This window comes from Corvus moneduloides, chromosome 1 (genome assembly GCF_009650955.1).
Source record: "Corvus moneduloides isolate bCorMon1 chromosome 1, bCorMon1.pri, whole genome shotgun sequence".
NCBI classification, from domain to species: Eukaryota; Metazoa; Chordata; class Aves; order Passeriformes; family Corvidae; genus Corvus; species Corvus moneduloides.
This window is the reverse complement of record NC_045476.1, coordinates 37182687-37204867: the sequence shown is the minus strand read 5'-3', so window position 1 is coordinate 37204867 and position 22181 is coordinate 37182687. Positions and strand designations below refer to the sequence as shown.

General features: G+C 39.0%; 1 protein-coding gene across 11 annotated transcripts in view; it reads left to right on the top strand.

The window, feature by feature from the left end:
• Positions 1–22181, top strand: part of ULK4 (unc-51 like kinase 4) — a 256761-nt gene that overhangs the window by 128392 nt on the left and 106188 nt on the right. For all 11 annotated transcript variants that reach the window (XM_032105931.1, XM_032105898.1, XM_032105913.1 and 8 more), the window contains one exon: positions 22001–22167. In XM_032105931.1, coding sequence (XP_031961822.1) covers positions 22001–22167 — 167 coding nt within the window. The remainder of the gene's footprint in view (positions 1–22000; positions 22168–22181) is intronic.

The following is a 22181-nucleotide window of genomic DNA, read 5'->3' as shown; positions in this document are numbered from 1 at the left end:
TTAAAATTAATTCCAAGTTTCCACTGTTATTCAAAGCTGATCTACTAAACTGTTTTCAGGCCAGTATTACTTATGAATGAGTTTACATTTTTAGCTTTTCTGAATCTCATTATACTCCATAAATCAGTTACCAGGTTTTTTTCATGATGGTCTTGTAAGGAGATGATTTACATAAAAAGTTCAATACAGTCATGTTGAATTGAACTACCTTTCCCAGACTGTACTGCTGTGATCTTGTATTTGGCTACTGTACTGAAGTAACCACCACTAGCAGTATAAGCAGATGTTTGTCTGAATGTTAAAAACAAGTTTCCATTATATGGTAGACCAAATCCTAAACTTAATGTCTTAATGATGTCAAGTCTCAGAAACTGAAGTAAAAGGGAAATTTAGTTTAGTACAATAAAAGCAATCTTTGAGTTGTGTGAAAATGTGACCGCTGTTAGTAGTACATGGTATTTTAAGCAGTCTGAGTAAAACCGAAAGTTCCTAAAGAAGGACCTTTGGTGGAAGTGTAGAATGTCAGCCATAATATTCGATATCATACTAAGAAAGCATGCTAGGTGCTTAAAGCAGGGACAGTTATTAAAAAGAACAGATCTGCAATAAAGTTTTTAGTCAGATGATCATAACTCATTTACACCTCATGAAAGAAAGATCAACTTTCATGGCTGAAGTATCCTTATTCATCTTGTGGTCCACTGCTTTGACTTTTAGTCAAATGTCAAGAGACTAATTAGATTTCAAATGTCTTTGTGTGTTGTATTGTTAAAGTCTTGTTAAATGCTGCATATCCAAAAAGTGGCACTTATGAGACCAACATCCAACTTTAACCTTTTTCTTGAAAAAAAAAAAAAAGGGAAAAAAATGGGGTTTTTTATACACAGATCTTTAACAAAACGATAGTTATTGCTACCATAATCATGACTATGAATTCTGGGCTCTCTAGATAGACCCCAAACATTTCTAACTTACCTAAACCTTAGGAGGATATTTTTCTACCTTTCAGTTCCTCAGAGATAATTTGATTTCAGCTTAATCTCCAAAAGACATTTGATCATGGTGCCCATAGCACACTGTTTAAGAACAGTTTATAGCTCCCTAGCCAGCTCTCTGACCTGCTACATCACCAATGTTCATGAAATTAAGTGGTAGACTGCAGTAAGTTGACATCCCTGCTGCACCCAGCTGTGCAGTAGTCTGAGCTACAGTGCAATACTGAGAAGGCATTGGTGTGACGTTACATGTGACTTTGATTTTAGGGGTAAAATTGAGGTTTTGGAGTAGCTGGCTTTAAAGTTGCAGCATTTTCTTCCAAGATGGGAGAAATTAACTATCTCTTAAGACAGTGATCAAGAAGAGGACCATGGAGTAGTCATACAGAAGGAGTCTTCTTGCAAGGGAAAGGCAGTACTTATAAAATTCTATAGAATACATTGTTTAAACTAATATGCCCCTTAAAAAAAAAGCAACAACAAATAAAACCCACGGACTTAGTCTGTGAAGAAATCAGGTACACATTCAGACTGGTTCTGGAGTCGTTTACTCATTCCTTACTAGCTTCTGTTTTTTCCTAGGAGTCTCCTGCAGAAGTTTTTACAGGATACAATATAGAAGTATTTGTTTAGTGACTGAAGGTAGAAAAGGTTTTTTATGGCAGTGCTTTGTATCTGCTTACTGTAAAGCTTAGTTCATATGCAATGTATTGTGATTCTGAATAGAGAGATTGGCAGGGAGAATAAGTTAGTGAAATCAGTATGAGTGAGAACCTAAAAGTATTTTTTCTGTATTTAGTCAATGTTTAGAAACAAAATGCTCTTAATTAAATCAATGTAAAATAAGAAATCATTTTAAAATATAAAAAATACATGTATCATCTTGTCTGAGTAGTTGCAGACGTTACTTCTGTATCATTTGGATGAGAGAGAGACAGTCCCTTGCTTAGGGACTTGCAGCCTCTGCTATGCAGGATGTAAGCCTTTCACAGCTCCTTGCCAGTACTGAAGTACTGAAGTAGTTAGTACTGAAGTACTGAAACAGTTTGACTCTTGAGCACAGAAGTGTCTCTATGAACGTCTCAAGATAGTAGTTGTGTGTTGTGTGTCTTGTGTTTATTTGAGTTACAGTTTATATGAGAAGTCAATGGTGGTTGAGCCTGAGGAAGTTTCTTCTGTGATGTTACGAAGCTCAAAATGCTTTTTAGCAGTATTAAGACATATTTTTCTGACCCAAAATGCCAATCATCCAGCTGGAAGTGTGTAACATCACATGGGTAAACTTAGAAGCCTCCTATCATGAAAGATATGTGGGAATCATGTCAAAATAGCATGGTAGTAGTGAAGTCTTTGAGGAAAAAATAAGCTGTGTCATCCTGTGATGTCCATCAATGCAGCCATCTGAAGAGGATGAAAATAGAAATGGTAATTGCTGCGAGGAACAGTTATGCCAGTCAAGTAGAACCAAGCCTGTTGTTGAGAGTCGTACCCATAAGGCACAAAATGTCACAGCATGCTTGCTAGAACATCAAAGGATAAAATAAGTGAAAAAAGGCTCAGCAGGTTGTTACATCTTGTCTCTCTAGTGCTGTACTGTACGAGAGTACTGGCGTTTCTGTGGCTGGAGTAGGTGTCCTGATGCTATTTATCCCTCTGGCCAGCCAAGCAGATCATCTTGCAGCATAGCTGGCTGCTTGAACTACTTAAGATACCTCATTCTAACTCCTAATTGATGGGAAAGAACAGAATAATAACAAAAAATATTCAAAATGTTTTCATTCCATTATATTCTAGTCTGAGAGGCTTTATGCAGACATCTGATTGTACAACTGATTAGCTTAGGTTAATAGTGGGAAGTTAGTTCAATAAATACAGCAATTTCAAAGCCTGTTCTGTCTTTATATTTCTAAAATGCCAATCATAATACACATTTTCTGTACCTATCCAATACCTATTTAAGATTTAAGGTTTGGACTGAGTGAATGCTCTGATTGATACTATTTGGAGGCAGAAACCTAAACTGAAAAAGTAAAATTTTTTGTTAAAATAAAAGGCATAGATTTCCCATCAGGTTGAGGTTGTGGGTATCCAAAGGTTTCCTGATGACAGCCTCAGGACTGTAAACCAGGAAAGTCATCAAACCTTATTCTCCTTCTCACTCAGTCATGAAAATGGTATTTTTTTTTCCCTCCTCTCTTGAGACTGGGGTCTTTGCATTTACTCTAGGTGCTGCTTTTCCTGCAGTTTGATTTAAGCATTGTCATTTGACATTATGTTAATATTCCCATGAACTGCAATTGAAATAATATGTATTAACACTAGTGGATTTGGTCAGTTTGAGAAAAAAAGAATAACTAGGTAAGCATGTACTTGTCATATTAGCTACAGATTAAATATTGACAATGCAAACTATTTGTTACGGATAATAAGTTAAATCTAATTATTATGATGTCCCTGTGTATTTTGTCATATATAATTAGTAAGCTGAAAGGTCATTTTAGGAGATGAAATTAAAAATATATATTTGAAAAGAGACACATTTTAAATACAGTTAGTATGCCATAGGGTTGTAGAGCTATCACATATGTTCTCTTCCAGCAGTTAGAACAGTCTCAGTATGAAAGCAATGTACCACTGCCAATTTGAGGTAAGTGTAAAGTCACAAAAGTACAAAGTACTATACACAAAATTAAACTACATCAATCATTCTGTCATAGGAAAAAGTCTTCTTCAGATGCACTTGTATGATCCTACTGAAAGAAGTTAATTTTGTCAGTTGCTAAAAACGAGCGCCAGTTTTGGCGGGACCAGATCTATCTAGTGGACAGATAAATGAAATCTGAGGTTTTTCACTGCTTTGAAGAATAGTTTGGGGTTTTGTTTTGTTTTAAATGTGTTCAGTAGTTGCCATAGCTCCCATGCAGCCAGATGTTTTTGTCTTCTGAGTTAGTTTCAGGAAAACTGTGTACTGAACAGATACGTTTAAACCAATGTGGACAATCAAACTTTAAAATAATTTTCTCTTTAAAGCAGAAATGCTTCTCATAATGGAGAAACTGAAGTTATTTACATTTTGTAAAGCCTTTTGAAATTCCCAATTTTTACACAAAGTAGTAGTCTATATTCCTTGAGACTTTTCCTGTGGTGTTCTTCCTTTTCCACCTAAATATTTTTTATTTTTCAGACTTTTGCCTAAAATGCAACATTTATATGTAGTCTTTTTAGGATGATGTTTTCTTCTGCTATTTGGGATCTAATTTTATAATATTGTTTCGCTTAGCTTTTCCAAACACTTTAAGTTACATTTTAATGTGCATTTCATATTCAATAACTCATTTCTATAGTTAAATTTCTTTTGAAGTCTTTACATATGGATTTTCCGCCATCTTAAGACAGTATATATTCCAGTGAGTATTTGTGTTCTCATACAAGTTATTTAGACAAGTTACCACTCCTCAACTGGTAGATTTTTCCTGTGGCATCTGATCAATGCTTGTAGATTTGATAGGGTAACTCATTTTGTGTGTAGTTGTATACATGTTCATTTACATTTTATCTGCAATGTAGCTGCATGTAGGCAGTTTTTGCAAGTCACATGATGGGGGAACCTGTTTGAGGTGCAACTGAGACCTCCAGCTGAGGGACAGTGGTTATTTAAATTGCTGTGACAAAAATGTAGATGTCTAAATGTAGATGTCTAAAATGATGCTATTCATTTTTTTAAGAAAATACATTTCATAAATGTAACCCAAACTTGTCTATCCATGCTTTAAAAAAATTATCTCCTTTTAGCTTAAGCTTTTTCCTAAGTGAACCAAGATGTTATTTATGTGAGATGGGTTTATGAAGGCAAATCTGTCAGCAAAGACATGTGCTTGAGGACATGTGATGGGTTTCAGATCTGAGCTTTAAGCAAATCAGTTTTACTTTCCTCTTAAAGAGGCCCTAACTTGATAAACATTGGGCTTTTTGTTTCATAAATAAAGTTTAAATGTTTCCATAGATGTCTCCATATTATTAGAAGATACTGCATCAGCTAGTTGTTCCTTAGTTTTGGTTGAGGAAAATGTTATGTGCTTCCCTTTGAATTTTGAAGATGAATGGGAGAAGAAATAGGATATTTATATAAAGTCTGAAGCTGTCTTCTGTCTCTTAGGAGAATGGAAAAACAGGGAAGATTTTCTCCCTACTACTACCCACCTTTTGAAAAGATAAGGAAAAGAAACTTCTTGTTCACCTGCATCCATTCAGTTTCAACTTGTCTAGTCTTTCCTGAGGGCCATTCTTTATTTATTTGTCATATTTCAGATTGCTTACTCAAAAACCTCTAATCCCTATTCCAGTGAGTCTTGAAAAAAATCCAGTAAAGTGTTGTTAATGGATTTATACACACTTCTAAAGGGTCATATTTCCTAGCTAACATGCCCATATTGTGATGTAAAGTTTTTAGCCAATGATGCAGCCAGGAAGTACAACTTATTTCCCTGGATGACAGCAGAACTAATGCTACTATATGTATTATATAAAGATTGAAAAAACAGTAAAATTATCCATGATGGCTGGACAGGCTTTCCAATACATACTTTTGCTGAAAAAGTACAGACAGATATTGTATATTTTGATCCCATCATTCAACCCAGAAGGACATGAATTGTGGATTTATTCCATTATTTATCTTACTAGAAGAAAAAAGCTCAAACTGTTACTTACTATGCATTTTCTTCAGAAATTACCTTGAATGTTGCTAAAAGAGCATGTGGTTCAAACAGCAACACTTGAAGATAAATTTAGAGGCAGCTTTCTGAGGAAGAGTCATAAGCAAGATAAGGAAAAGGCAGATAGAATACCCAAAGGAACAGATTATCAAGGCAAGTTTACAGGTTTTGACAGAAAACATAGGAAGAACAGCGCTGCTTACAAGATTTTGCTTGCCTGGCCTATGGGTCAGGCAGTCACTCAGACCAAGTCTGTGCATTATGGGATCAGCCAGATGCAGAGATAGCCAGTCTGGGCTGAGTGCAAGAGCTGACTGGGGGGCTCTCCTGTGGGCCCTGAAAGAAAACCTGTGTTCATGAAGGGTGTGCGTGCAGTCCTGCACAGCATGCAGTGCTACAGTAACACATCCAGAAGGCAGAAAATGACAACTCCTGCAGTAACTTTCTAATTTGGTTCCATGGACCTGGCCAGTGTGGGTGCTGCCTGTGACATCCAGGATTCCAGGCTAAATTGTAACCACTGTCCCAGTTCAGTGCAGTATTCTGACAGGCCAAATTGTGCAAAATGTTTGAACTCTATGTGCCCTGAAATTGCTTGTCTTGAAAATTTAACTATATATGCCTCTCATTTCCGGTGTTTACTTGCTGCAGCTTCTCTCCAGTTCTTGCATAATTTTTTGACAGTCCTGTTAGAGACATTCCTCCAGCCTTCCCAAAAGAGCTGCATTTCCTTGATGTGGATCCAGATTCACTAGGTCCAGGTTTCACTTTTTCACTCTCCCTAAAAGCAGAGTTTTCATTAAGGCTAGTCAGTTCTCTCTTTCAAAAGATGTTGATGAACAAAGGCAAAGGACAAGCTAGTTTGAACAGAGGAGAGTGAAATTTTTGAGCACATCTCAGCTATTTACTGCTAGGAACTGAATACTGGTTCCATCTGGAAAAGTGTGCATTCCTGTAATGAAACTCATGGAGCATCCCTACATCTGTTTGACATGCTAGCTGTCTCTCTGAACCAGAAGTGTTTCTTCACATAAACAGAGGGAAGCCCTATTAAACATGCCACGATACCACTGTTCTGTAGGATCTATCACAATCCTGAATCCTAGATGGAAGCAGTGACCTGTGTTGAATTTGTTGCAGGATCAATTGTCTTAGAAAATGCTGGCGATATTACTTCATTGTTTCAAGCTACTGTTAAATTTTATCATCCTTAATGTTTGTCTGCTCACTTGGGACTACTTGGGGGGGGGGGGGGGTGGGGGAGGGGACAAGGACAAAGGAGCATGAGTCTTTAATTGCAAACTCCCCTTTTCTCCCCACCCCCATTATCGTGTCAAACTGAATTTCTTTGCCTGAACTTGCTTTCTATAGTCAGTGGTCTGGGCATAAGCAGGCTGAAAGAGGAATATAGGTGTGTAGTGAGAGGTAGGTGTGTAGTGGTACTTCCCAGGGTACATAAGAAGTGACACATGAAGGACAACCTGGGGCAGGATGGTGAAGGCTCCTTGTGTTGAAGCAAGTTGGTAAACCTTCTGTGACCCTGTAAGTACATTAATGCCTAAAAATCACCTATGCCCAGCAGAGCAGGCATGGTAGAGAAAAAGGAAAAGATACTGTCATGGTTTAGCCATGGCTGGCAACTGAGCACAACACAGCCACTCAATCAGCTCTCTCTGCAGTGAGGAGGGAGAATCATAAACCTAAAAGTGAGAAAAAAAACTTGTGGGTTGACATAAAAATAGTTTAATAATTAAAAAGATATAATAAGAAGAATTTTTAAAATTCTGAGGAAAAGGGAGAAAAAAACCCAGACAAACAAACCAGGGAGAGAGAAAAATAAATGCAAGAAGAACAAGTGATGCAAATGGAAACAACTGCTCAACACCAACTAAACAATGCCCAGACAGTCCAGGAGCAGCATCCACCCTGCCAATCTCTCCTCCTCCTCAGTTTTATTGCTGAGTGTGATGCCATATGGTGTGGAATATCACTGTGGTCAGCTGTATCCCAATTTCTGTGCACCTCCAGCCTGTTTGTTAATGGAGGGGATGAGGAGTAGAAAAGTCCTTGACTCTGTGTAAGTGCTGCTGAGCAATAACCAAAACATCCCTGTGTTATCAACACTGTATTCAGCACAAAACCAAAACAGAACCCATGTAGGCTAATATGAAGAAATTTAAATCTATCCAAGCCAATACCAGTACAGGTACTAAACCGGTGCTTGCATACAAAGTTTCTCCTGCGCTTCTGTTACACATCTTCACAAGGCACGCACTTAAATCCTATTGGATCCCCAATCTTCGGGTCTCCCATCAGATTATTCAATTAAGAGAGATGGGACTATGCAATTACACAGGATTTATTGCTTAAAATAACAAATAAAGCATCAGTCTCGAGGCGTGAGATTTGCAGTACATCAGAGTAATGGCGAATAGTCACAAGACAAAGGGTTACGTAGCAATTTATAACTTTCTAATCCAATAGGCACTTAAAACGAAACTTTGTTTTGGCTTTACGACCTATCACCTGTGGTACTTCTCACCGCAGTGCAGCTGTATCTTAACCAATGGCTCGCTAAGTCACGTCCACTCACAGAAACTTCTTTTACAACATCAAAATTCTTAACTTAAACTATAAAATCACATTATTATACTTAAAACCCTTCACCGTAACACCCATTTACTTATTTTACTTATAACTATAGAAACATAGGTTTGTGATTCTCTTGCTTAAGGTCTATAAATCTCTGTCAGTTATGCCAGGCCTAGCTTCTTCCAGGGATGTAAATCAAATCCTCCCCTAACTGCAAAAGTTTTTACTCCTCTGTTTCCTATGAAATCCTAGCTGTCTAAATCACCCTTTTCTGTGGCTCTCTCTCTCACTCTGGTTGTATCAGTGTTCTTAACTTCTTCTTCACCTGTGAAGAAATTGATTGCTCTTGAACAAACCAGAATCCATATTCTCAATTAAAGCATCGGATTAGCAGCAGGATTCATTTCAGTTTGTTGCTGGGGAGGACAGTATAGTTCACTGTTTTTGTTTTACAGACCAAGACAGCCTAATAGGCCAAACCATTCTGTGTGATCTCCTTCCAGTGCTTATGCCCAAGTTTTGCCAGGAGTCTGAGCCAGTCTGTTAACATATGGACACAGGCTCCACTACTCCCAGCAACAGCTACCTGCATAGAAAAGGTACAGGTTGTCCACAATGCAATGGCATTAGACCCATGTTCCTATTGTGTGGAAACTATTGAAAAGGGGAAAAGAGGGCATGGAGCACAGAAGTCAAACACACACAGGCTTGCAGTTCTTCCAGAGCCAAGACTGCCTCTTAACAGTTCTTTCAGAGCCTCTTGATTAAGTGAGCTGGGCTCTGGTACGAGCTGATAAAACTCAGTGTAGTATCTTGAAGTCAAGATAGCTGGGATCAGGTAACTGTGCTGACTGAAGATGCAGGCTCTGTTGACCTAGGTTGTACTAATACCAAATATTAGGTAGCGCACTTCTGGTATAGCTAGCATAGAGCCAGTGACAGCATGGTCACAGTGTGATGGGTTCCAGCTCAAAGATCCTAGGGTAAGGTTGAAAATCATGGATAGGTCAGAGTAGAAAAAGCATACCATGCAAACTATACAAGACATATGTCTGAGCCAGTTAACAAGGATAGCATAATCTGAAGTGAATAGTCTGTGGTTAGATTTTAGAGATTTAATCAGGTGTGTCATTATTGGTATGGTCAGATGATAGCAAATAACAGGGTTTGCTGGTCAAAGTTATCCCAACACTTCATTGGAAAACAGTTGATGGTTAACAGAGTAGGCTTAAGGCTACAAAATGTAATTTGGGGCTACAAAATATAATCTGGTCATAAGGGCTAAACCAGTTTTGCTGTCATGTTACATCCTGACCTCTGTTTAAGCCCTTTGATCATTTAAGTGCAAATACACGAAGGCCACCTTGGACAGTTGCAATTACTAGTTGTCTGCTTTCATTTTTGTTGTAAACGTAATTGATGAATAGCACAGGATGTTACAGGAAACGGTGGCATAGATTAAATTCTCTTGTAATAACCAGCAGCAAATTCCACTTAGGGGATACTCTAGCCTTTGCTCTTATTCTCTGGTGCAGTTGTAACAATAGTAAAAGACTCACTTAAAAATCCAAGTATTTGTACTCTATGTTTTCATCTTATGGCAGACTGATGTAAATAGACCAGTAGGAATAGGAATAAATATTTAATATATTTTCTTACAGAGCATGACTTTTCAGTAGAAAAATGTATAGAGGTTTTACCCTTATCTTTTGCTGAGTATATGTGGGAACAGTATTCAACCATGGTTTGTTTTTGTAATTTAGAACTGAAAACTTCCAAGAATTTTCTGAAGCCAAGGTTCGTTGCTTTTTATCACTCCCAGTCGAGGGCCTCTTGAAGGCCAAGCTAGAGCAATTAGTGCTGGTAACATCATTCAAAGCTGTTGAGTGCTGTCAGTTTGTGACAACAGTTTAGGGCTGTATCTGCATTCTGAGGCTGTTCATATCTGGTCTGTATGGGTTTTGTTAAAAAGACAGTTCTCAAAGTTTGAATATGGTCTCTCAAGGATTTTGGTAAAGATGTCAAAGCAGAAGCATGTTAAGATACTTGAAGGAGATAAGCAGGGTTTAATCTTGTGTGACAGGAAGTCTATTATTAAAATAGAAATCTCTTTAGAAGAGTTTCTGGTTCTAAATTAACCCCAGGATATAAATTCCTCTGTATTTTATTACATGGTAATTGTTGCAGACTTGATCTTTCAGAGCACTAAGTCAAAAGTCTTTATAGAATCTTTACCGATTTTGAATCTTGCTGAATGTACAGTATTCCTAATTTTATACAAATAACATATTTCATCTAGTGAAGAACTTTGTCTAGCTTTTGCCATTAATTTTTCTAAAAAATATACACTATGTATTAACTCATAATGTGCAAGCAGAAGTTCTTCCATGTAGCTGTGAAGCAGCAACTACTATTATTTCAGACTGCCTTTAAAGGAGATTTTGAGGGCTGTTGTGTCTCAAAGAGTAAAGTGTCTTGTTAGATATTATTGTTCCTCATGCAGATCATTAACACTTGCTGTTTGGAAAGTCTTCTAAGCATCATCTACCTTATTTTAGTTGACACCTTGTAGGAATGAAATAGGGTGTATTGGGTTTTGACTTGAAGTATGGCATGCTGTAGAATTTCTGTGCTTTATAAAATGAACTACAATCTCTAATGTGTCTCTGACCTGTGGGGAGACATCTAACTGAAAAGTTGATATAGAGTTTGCTTAATAACAGCAATGATAGTCAATCCAAACAACATGATTTTATCTTACTGCAGTCTTGGTTTATTTAATTTTTAGTATTTTATGATGGAAGGTTGTGCTTGCAAATACTGCACAATTGACAAATTTAAAAACTGTGTCAACACAAAAATGCTTAAATCCACATGAAAAGAATGCAAGTTAGATGTTTAATATATGCACAGTTGGTGACAGAAGTATTTTAAATGTATACCCTGGAAAGACACTCTACTACTTCCACCTCTTACTCATCCCCAGATTTTCCAACTATAAGGGTCATTTGAATGTGCAAAGCTGCTTCAGACAAACCGGGGTGCCAGCAGCATGGTATCCAAACAAATCATAATTGGCTGCTCACATGAGACACTATTAATGTCTTATCAACTCTGTGAATAGACCCCCTGAATGTTATTGCAGTCCACAGTTATGTAGTATTTGTTCATAAAAATTGTGGAGGAAGTTTATATTAGTTCTGATATAAATAGAAAGTTTTTGAGTGTTCTTATAGCTATTTTCCAAGGCAAGTTACTTTCTGATCTTTTATTCCATCCCCACTGAACAAGTTCACGTTCAATGAGTTGTACTCCTAGGAATGAGGATTATTTTGGTAAGTCTTGACGAGAACAAAATCCCCTGCCTTCAGAACTTGGAGGCTATGTACCCATATGTGCTGTGAACTAAGTTTCAAACATCTTGGATATCTTTTCTGAATGAATTATAGAGTGGTTGAGTCAATCTGACACAAAAACCTGAATTCCATTGAAATTTTGTCACAGTAACCTTAACAAGATTCTCAGATGGGAAACTCTTATTTTTCTTTTTCCTTTTTTCTCCTTTTATTTTTTCATTTTCAAAAGCAGCAGCAGCAAATCAGGAGCACTCAAGGTATCAGTGATTATACTTTCAGAAATATTCCTCCTCTGTGTATGTCATTCTAACCATGTCTTTTCACAGAGAACAACCACAGTCTAGCCTAGTGGAACTAATTTGTTATATTCTATTATTTTTATATTGACCAGTCAAGCCTATTCAACAGTACGTGATTTTATTATTTCTAGATTGTTGAAGTTGCATTTTTACTATCCTTTATTGCACTCAGATACTTTTTCTTATGAGAGAATCCACTTGTTTTTCTATCTTTTAGTTGGCTGATCTATACACCTGCTGGTCTTAATCACCTACGTATTTGTTCCATAGATTAAATTACAGAAAAAAGTAGATTTCTGTGTTGGCAGGATTCTCTTAGGTTCAGAAGAGTTTGACTCTCTGAGGAGTCTCCAGTTGTGCAGTCTTTTTTCACAAGAGAAAGTTGCCACCTCCAAACTGCATTCTAACAATAACAGCTAAACACTGCCAGTCCAGGAAAAAGTAAAGTAGAGTTATGTCATGCTTTGACTCAAAGCAGAAACATACTGCCATGGAGAATGTCAGGTCTGTATTCCTCTCAGGCAGTCACACTCAAGATAACATAGAACTTCCCAGTCTACTTTTGACCTAGCTGTAGTAAAGGCGATAACTGCCTTTTCTTCCTGGTTGTCATAATCCTTTCCACATCCATTTTCTTGTGTGTGAGGGAAGGACTGCCTGCTTGGGCACCATTGATGAGTGCCCTACATTCCATGTGTGTAGAAAAAGCTGAGCCACTCTTCCAACAAAGGGAAGCTCTGGAGAGCCTTGACCACTACAATATGACATATTCAAATGAGATTTTTGTCACTTAAACCTAGTGATTCTTTCTTCAGTCATAGAATGTCCAGTCATCCTACCAGTGCTAGGAATAGACTAGCCAGTATTTGCAAAACTTTCTTCTTTGATGCTATTCAGAGTACAAAATAATTTTTGGGGCAGCAGTCACACAATTGATCAGCTCAACAGCCAAATCATTCCACTTGAAGTAACATTCATAACTCACCAAATTTTGAAATCATTGGTGATCTAATTTTCTATCCTAGTTTAGTCTTACCTCAATATTATTATAGTACTAACATAAATAGTTCCTAAAACATAAACAGTAACAAATATGGAACAAAAATAACATTAAAAGCAATGAGCCTTTTTTAAAAATGCCATTACGCTAAAGATACCATTTGCTTCATGTTGCCTATTTTCAGTTCTTCAAAACAGAAAAACGTAAGTAGTAATGCTGTGATGCAAAGAATGCAAATTGAGTCCCAGATTTATGAAGGTAAATAAGGTTTTATGAAGAATCTTTATGGCATCGTGGAGTATCTTAAGTGCTCCGGTACTTTCACTCATTCCTGCATGAAAGAATCTGTACCGCCCTATGTTTCTTATTAGCAATATTTTTGAGTTTCAGCATTAAAATTTAAAAGATTATAAAATATGGTGTCATAGGTTAGCAAGCATAGTCCCAGAAGGGACGTCCTTGCTGAGGGGTGCTTACAGTTTCCTCTGGGAACTGATAGAACCTATCAGCTGGCCAGTTTGAATATGGACAATTCTCTAAGCCACTTAAAGTTGTGATCACCTCTGTGATCCACATTTAAGAATAGGCAAACTCCCCCTCCAAGCTCTCTCTCGTTTCCGGCGCTGGGACAGGTGGCTGCAGGCCCTGTGTGGGGGCCAGCGGGCCCGGCCAGGCCCTGCTCGGGCCAGGCCGGGCCGGGCCACAGCCATCCTGGAGCCATGGACCTGTTCCAGCCGTGGAACCACCCCCCCACTGCCTTGCCGTGGGCAGCCGGAGCGGCTCGGCTCTCCCCCCTCTCCACTGCAATAAGAAAAATTCAACATTCCAGCTGCAAAGCTGCAAGGCCGAGGTGAGATTAACCCTTTTTATTGCTGTGAAGAGCTGAAAACCTGAGGGAAGAGAAAGAGGAGATGCTTAAAGCTGAAATTCTGTTGTGAAGCTATGATATATCAGAGTATCCCGTTGTAATTTCATGAAGATATGGGGGGTGGAGTGTTCAACTCGTAAGCAAAAGCACCTGCGCTGAGATAGGCAGATGCTGACGCAGCTGTAATTTCATGAGAAGTTTGGACAGGGAGAGATGAACCAGATGAGGACTTTTGCTCCAAACGGGAAAGGAGAAAACCTCAGTTCCTAGAGATGAACCAGATGAGGACTTTTGCTCCAAATGGGAAAGGAGAAAACCTCAGTTCCTAGAGATGCTCCCAGAGATAGTCCTAAAGATGAAGATGATGAAGACCCTTTGCTCCCAGGGAAGGAGAAGGGCCTCTGTTTTTGTTTCTGAACGGCTCAACCTTAAAATTGTACCCCAAAAAACTTCAAGAGTGGACCCTCGAAAGCAGTTGCGGGAAAAGCTGCAAGTCGGGGGAAAGGACTCACACGCAGGCAGAGAGACTCCTCTTCCTAAATGGACTGAACAATATTTGGAAGTGGGCGGCTGTCTCGTGGTGATAATGTTTTCATAGCATGAGCAAGAAGAGACTTCTCTTTCTAAATGGACTGAACAAGGTTATTATGGAAGTGGTAAACAGACTGAACATCTTAAGGGTTGTTTTTTTACATTGTCAGTGGGAGAAGGGAGGAAGGTGGGGGGAGGAGGAGAGTTCTGAAGGTGGTATAATTTTTTTTTTTCTTCTTTTAGGTCTGTTAATAAACTTCTTTATATTCTTTCAAGTTTGGTGCCTGTTTTGCATTTCTCCTAATTCTTATCTCACAGAAGATAAACAGTAATGAGTATTTTGGACTAAACCACTACATATGGTTTCTATTTAATTGGCCAGTATCATTGGTCCACTCTGTAAGTAAAAGAAGGAGGAAAAGTCTAGTGCATATACATTTGGAATATCCCTGGGGAGTCAGTTGTGTAGGTGCAGTACTAATGTGTAACATGGCTCTCCAGAGAGCAAAGAGAAAGCTTTTTGCCGGACTGAGGGCTTTGCTGCTGGCTGCTTGGCTGCACAGTAGCATTGTTCGGAGGAAGTGCACCTGCTCTAACATTTCCTTCATCTGGAAGCAGACGGGTTTGTTGAATGCTCTAATTGCTGGTAGGCATGAAAGGATTGCCTAGAAGATTGCTTCCTAGGCTGTCCTTTGATGTTTTGTATGATTTGGAAGCGAAGATTTCTTTTCCTTTATCCATCTTAGTAATAGGTGAGAATAAAAAATCTCCTCTTAGCTTTCATTCCAGAAGGTATCATGGCACATTCAGTCCGATTAGCTGTATCATGGGCCAAAAGACTCCTTTTATCTTTTGAAAAAGATTTGTAAAACACAAACATAGTCATCACAGTCCACATTCATAAAGCACTATTAGCTACATGTTCAGTTCATTCCAGGGGTCTCTGGGCAGGAGAAACACTCTACTGTGAACACTAGGTTTGTCAAGTGCTATAAATCCATGGCTCGGAATTTTAGATAGAATCATTTTAATACGTATTATGAGTCTTGGACCACAGTTAGAAAAGGTTCTTTGTTTAATTCCAGTTATGTTAATTTATAAACATAATAATTCTAATACAAAATACAAGTTTTGCCTTATTTTTCAGCAAAATTTGAATTGCAGAGAACTGCAGCGAGGCTTGATATTTTGAAGGTCGTCCTTTTACGAATAAATACAAGGCATGATGTGTTGGGTTGACCCTGAGTTGATGGACAGTCTTTAAGACCAATTACGCTTCTCACAATTTACATATTTAAACCGCACAGAAAGGCGGGACTTTTTTTTTGGGTCGGAGCTCGCCTGCTGGAAGGTGGGGGGGCTCCGAGCCTCCCGGCCCCGCTGGGCCGGGCCGGGGCCACTGCCCCTTTCCCCCTTTCTCAGCACCACGGCACGGACCCTGGGTCACTGGGGGGGGACTGTCCCAGAGCCGCAGGCAGCTAAAACCAGCCATGGACTGCTCACAGCTAAACCCATCCAGCGCAGCTTCTGGGGACAGGCGGGTCCCTCTCCTCTCCATGCGGAGCCGGCGGAGTCAACGGGAGCCGGCAGAGCCTCCTGTCTGCAGCCAGCACACTTCGTGCTGAACTGAAGAGGACACCGTGCAGCCAGCAGCACAGAGGGAGCGAGGCTTTCCCCACCGTCAAGCCCGAACAAGAACACCCTTCAACATGGCGGCTTCAGAGTCAGAGAAAGAGAAGTGAGTCACGTGGGACGGAGCTGGAAATGGCGACGGGAGAGAAGAAGGCGGTGCCGCGATTCTGGCGCGCAGCTTAAAAGAAACCTTCTTGCATGCCGTGGTAAGAAACCGTAATACCACAAACTGTTTGTCTCTTTAATCCAATGAAAGAACATGGGGGGATGGAGTATCCTCGTGTGCCTATGAAGTTTGTGAAGAGTGCCTATGTCAGGCTATATAGAAGTAGTGAGAGGCTGTTAGAGACTTGTGGCGAAGAAAAGCCTCTGTGTGCAGGCCAAAATAACTTATCCTTAAAAAGATGAATAACCCCATGTGATGGCCCATGTTTTGTAGTATGAAAGAACTGTGAAATTCTTCATGGGAGAGATGTTCTACACACAGCAGACTGTTTGTTTCCGGGCGGGTGTGCTGTTGGTGGCAGTTTGGGAACCACGTGCAACTGAAGGAAAACCTTTTCTTCCTTAAGCATAAGAGAAAGACTTTTCAAGAACTGCAACACTGACTAACATCCCATGTTCTGTTATCCCTTGTGTGAGCTGGATAAAAGGAGAGAAGTGCTGGAAAGGGGGGGGGGGGGGAATTTACTTTAATTTTGTTTCGTTGTTTTCTCTTTACTTTTAATTCTGTTAGTAATAAAGCTCTTTCATTGTACTGCAACTGTTTAAGGTTTGTGCCTGCTTTGCTTTTCTCCTAATTCTTATCTCACAGAAGAAAAATAAGTAAATAATGGATATTTTGAATCAAAACCACTACATTTAATTGGTGTTTCCGCCCGGTTTCGAACTCAACCCGCTACATCAATGGTGGAGAATGCGGGCAATTAATGAGCGCTGTGAGATGAAGATTAATTAGGAGAAAATAATAAGCAGAGCAAGTAGAAAGTTATAACATTAAGTAGAATAATAGAAGAAATTTGCTTTGTAGTAGTGGCAAAAATTCTAGGGGTGGAGGTTTATGGAATTTGTTTTCTTTTAGCTCTGGTTTTGCTATTTTAAGTAACTTTTGGATATGTAAATTTTAAGAAGCGAGGGGTGGAATGTGTTGGGTTGACCCTGAGTTGATGGACAGTCTTTAAGACCAATTACGCTTCTCACAATTTACATATTTAAACCGCACAGAAAGGCGGGACTTTTTTTTTGGGTCGGAGCTCGCCTGCTGGAAGGTGGGGGGGCTCCGAGCCTCCCGGCCCCGCTGGGCCGGGCCGGGGCCACTGCCCCTTTCCCCCTTTCTCAGCACCACGGCACGGACCCTGGGTCACTGGGGGGGACTGTCCCAGAGCCGCAGGCAGCTAAAACCAGCCATGGACTGCTCACAGCTAAACCCATCCAGCGCAGCTTCTGGGGACAGGCGGGTCCCTCTCCTCTCCATGCGGAGCCGGCGGAGTCAACGGGAGCCGGCAGAGCCTCCTGTCTGCAGCCAGCACACTTCGTGCTGAACTGAAGAGGACACCGTGCAGCCAGCAGCACAGAGGGAGCGAGGCTTTCCCCACCGTCAAGCCCGAACAAGAACACCCTTCAACATGGCGGCTTCAGAGTCAGAGAAAGAGAAGTGAGTCACGTGGGACGGAGCTGGAAATGGCGACGGGAGAGAAGAGGGCGGTGCCGCGATTCTGGCGCGCAGCTTAAAAGAAACCTTCTTGCATGCCGTGGTAAGAAACCGTAATACCACAAACTGTTTGTCTCTTTAATCCAATGAAAGAACATGGGGGGATGGAGTATCCTCGTGTGCCTATGAAGTTTGTGAAGAGTGCCTATGTCAGGCTATATAGAAGTAGTGAGAGGCTGTTAGAGACTTGTGGCGAAGAAAAGCCTCTGTGTGCAGGCCAAAATAACTTATCCTTAAAAAGATGAATAACCCCATGTGATGGCCCATGTTTTGTAGTATGAAAGAACTGTGAAATTCTTCATGGGAGAGATGTTCTACACACAGCAGACTGTTTGTTTCCGGGCGGGTGTGCTGTTGGTGGCAGTTTGGGAACCACGTGCAACTGAAGGAAAACCTTTTCTTCCTTAAGCATAAGAGAAAGACTTTTCAAGAACTGCAACACTGACTAACATCCCATGTTCTGTTATCCCTTGTGTGAGCTGGATAAAAGGAGAGAAGTGCTGGAAAGGGGGGGGGGGGGGGAATTTACTTTAATTTTGTTTCGTTGTTTTCTCTTTACTTTTAATTCTGTTAGTAATAAAGCTCTTTCATTGTACTGCAACTGTTTAAGGTTTGTGCCTGCTTTGCTTTTCTCCTAATTCTTATCTCACAGAAGAAAAATAAGTAAATAATGGATATTTTGAATCAAAACCACTACATTTAATTGGTGTTTCCGCCCGGTTTCGAACTCAACCCGCTACACATGACTAATGCCTTATGAAGTCTTGTAATAAATTTAGACTATAACTAAAGCCACAAACAATACGGTGTGATATATATTGTGTTTGCAGAAATATGCAAAATAATAGAGTGACTAAAAACTCTGTAATAGGTTAAATGAAAAGGTTTTATTTAATTCTTTTACTAGGAAATATCTAGCTGAAAGAAATTATGGTGCATTACTTTCACCCGTGTGAACAGTCACTAACACCTTTCTCTTGAGAAATAGTGAACAGCAATAGTGAACTATTGCCAACATACTTGGAAGCACCAGAATCCTTAAATATACGTTGCTTGTCCAAGTAGAACAACCTTCCTCAATTGGATTTGGTTTATGTTTTCTCTGTGATACAGAATTCATATTCGGAGCCATCACTTGCAAAGTTCAGGAGTGCATGAAGTGTGTGCCTTTTGAATCAGACCCTATTTCGCTTTCCAATAAAGAGTTGAGAATTTATGCATAAGAAATCTATGTCTGTTTTATATGAGTCTGAAATACAGTGTTTGAAATTTTTAAAGATAAATTTTGGTTTAGGCTTTATTTAGGAAATTAAATTGTTGTTCTGGAATCTATTGCAAAATTTGGGAGAAAACCTTCAAGTTATCTTCTGAAAATTAGAGATCCATATGCAATTTTTGTGTTATGATTTACTGAATTATGAATTCAATTTCCTTTTTATAAAATTGCATGCTTTTTTTCAGACTGTTTTGGGGTTCAATTTCTTGAATGCTGAAACATGTCAGTCTTAATCTTTATAGCTGCCTTTTGAGCAAACTGGTTACAGTGTCAGTGGTCAAGACCATTAGACTTCTATGGAGTTTTGTCATGGTCACTGTAAATTACACCAGCTTCCTGACTTTCTTTTCCGAGAGTGTGTACTTTGTCTTGTGGTGTAAGCATGGACTATATTTACATGTCTACAACTGTGGCCTCCAATTTTCGTTTTGTTGTGACACAAAGAAGTATTTCAAAGAGCATGTCTGGAACTTTATTTACTTGGCCAAGAGGTCAGTCTGTTGCTTTTATCTGTGGAACCAAGTGTTTATCAGGTTTCTGTATGAATTATGCAGTGTGTTAGGGAACATTTTGCACCAGTGTTTTATTTTAGGTGTCTTTATAATAAAGTTTGGATGTGCTAAATTTTCCAAAGGTAGATTAAATCCAGGGAATATTTTTCCCCACAAAATTTTCAAATTTGGCTTGCATGTCTTTGTACATATAGCTCTGTTCATTGTGAGCATGTATCTACCTAAATATAAAATATTAATTCTGATGTTGTAGTTAGCTAGGTAAACATGAGTATCTCAGGTGTTTGGAGGCAGGGTTGCTAATACACATACCCTTAGGATGTAAGCACTTCAAGAAAATAAAATCTAGGTAATTTTATTATTCACGTCTCAATGGATGGGGAGAAGGTTGAGTGTTTGGTTCACCTCCTTATTCACCAAACAACAGAAATGAGTCAGTTCTGAGATTCAGGCTGGTGCAGCCAAGGGAATAAGCAAGTTGTTCTATTCAAAAATGAAAGGGAAAGGACTGCAGATCACAGTCATGGATCCTGGTGTTCTGTTCACTACTAGTCATTCCCCATTGTTCACTCCCTAGTCAATCCTACTTAGTGTTGTAAGTGACTACCACCTAAAACATTCTTAATGATGACCCATGCAATGCAGTACTTAGACATGAAAGTGGCCTTCTCAGCATTCATCTCCAAGTCACTGTCCTAGTGGTTATATGTAAGCCATCTGGAAACAATGGGATGACTCATTCATTTTGATGTGGCTGTGGGTTTTGTGGCCACATACAGGGGGAAACAATGTGTACTTGGTCATATTCCTGCAGGCAGGTTTAGAGACATCACTTTGATAGGGACCAAGTCTTACTCTACTGTTTCCTTAGGTTTATTCTGATTTAGCCTGTTGAAAATAGTCATAGACTAACCACAAGTTTTGTATTGGGTGGACATGCAATTATGTCTGTCTTTTTTCTTCTTGGTGGGTATTGGTGACATCACTTAAATGTGTCACTGTCAGATGCGTGCTATCTGATTTTTGTATGAGGTGTTCAGAGCTGCAGCAGAAATTGCACTCTAAAAAAGGAGAAGGAAATTAAATGTGTGAGATTAGAATGATTTCATTTTGAGAGCTTGGTTTATTCAGACAAAACTCCAGGAAATTCAAAGCTCGCCCTGAGCTGTCATCCATCAATAAACTCTTGTGAAAGAATAATGCTAGTAATCATAAAACCACAGAAGATGTGAGATAGAAGCAGAGTATGAGTCTTAATGATCCAGAACCATAACTGTATTTTAAATGAAAGTGTATTTCATTTCCTGAGGAAAGTATTAAGAGTGAGGAATAGGAGAGGAAAATATTTCGTGGGAAGTTTCGATAGTTGATGGAGTTCAAACCCCCACAGGTTTGACTGCTCTCAAAAGCTGAATGGTGTAGTCATGTAATGTGTTCTACAATGTCTCATGTTAATCATGTGTTGATGTTTGTAGAAATATATACAATGACTTTTTAAAAGAGAACTTATAAAAGAACACTTCTTACTTCATCGAAATCAGTGGAATACTTTAGTCATTTTTTGACAATCATGGGGACTAGAAGCTAACATCCTGATACAGTGCAGTGTTACTACATATGTGCATCCAAGTGACTCCATAGCGAATTGCAAGTTTAAAAGATAGTTTGCAAATGTATTATGGTTTTGTTAAGAAACAAAGAATGTTTCATCCCTTATGAAAGTCCAAAAGAAATAGATTAATATCCAATATAATGAATTCAGTCGCTTTGTATCTGAAAGTAAGAAGGATTGTCAATTGAATTGATATTGCCTTGAATTGGATTATATTTTTCTGCTATGTCAATTGATTTACGGTTAGGCAAGCTACAGGGGCTGATGTTATTGAATTCTAAAGGAGCTTAAAAAAACCCCTTCAAAACAAAAAGATATTTTTGGGAAAGTTTTTACTACCATCAGTAAAACAAATCTTAATAACCTTTTAAGTGTATTATGCAGTATTTCATTTATAATGCTCTTCTGAATATATTTTATGTTAAGCATAGCATTGTTTGGTTCTACAATTAAAGCATGTGCGTAAGGTTCTCGTTGACAGACCAGTTAAGAAACTTTAGGCTCTGTTAAGAAACTCTTGGTTCCGCCTCGAAGTGTCATTTTGTGGAGAAATTGCTATGTTCTTTTGACTAGGGGTGTTGTGGCGGAGACTTGTGTACCAGCATGGTACAGAAAAGTTTAGGATTCAAAGTAGGTTTTAATTTAATGAATGTTACACAATTTTCCATGCAGTTAGTAAATTTTATTGTATCAGTTTAACTCTCTTTATGAGCTGCTCCAAACAGAATAAGAGAGAAGGTAATTACAGTAATGGAGAAAAAGAGGAAATGTAATAAATATTCATAATGTATGTAAGATTTGTTTTTATCATAATCCATTATTTCTATCTAGGTCACCTTCCACACTGTTCTTTTCCTGATAACCTATTTCTTTTCTTTTTTTTGTCTCACTTTCTATGTAGGACTGGCTCATCACGTCCGTAATCTTCTAACAGAAGCTGTGGCTCTGTACTTGGAGGCAGATGATAAAAGGAGCACCAAGACAGCAAATGTGCTGCTTCTGTCCTTGCTTGACATTTTGCAATACATGCTGACATATACAGCAAACATTGTGCGCCAGACTTTGCAGGTATGGGATTTATT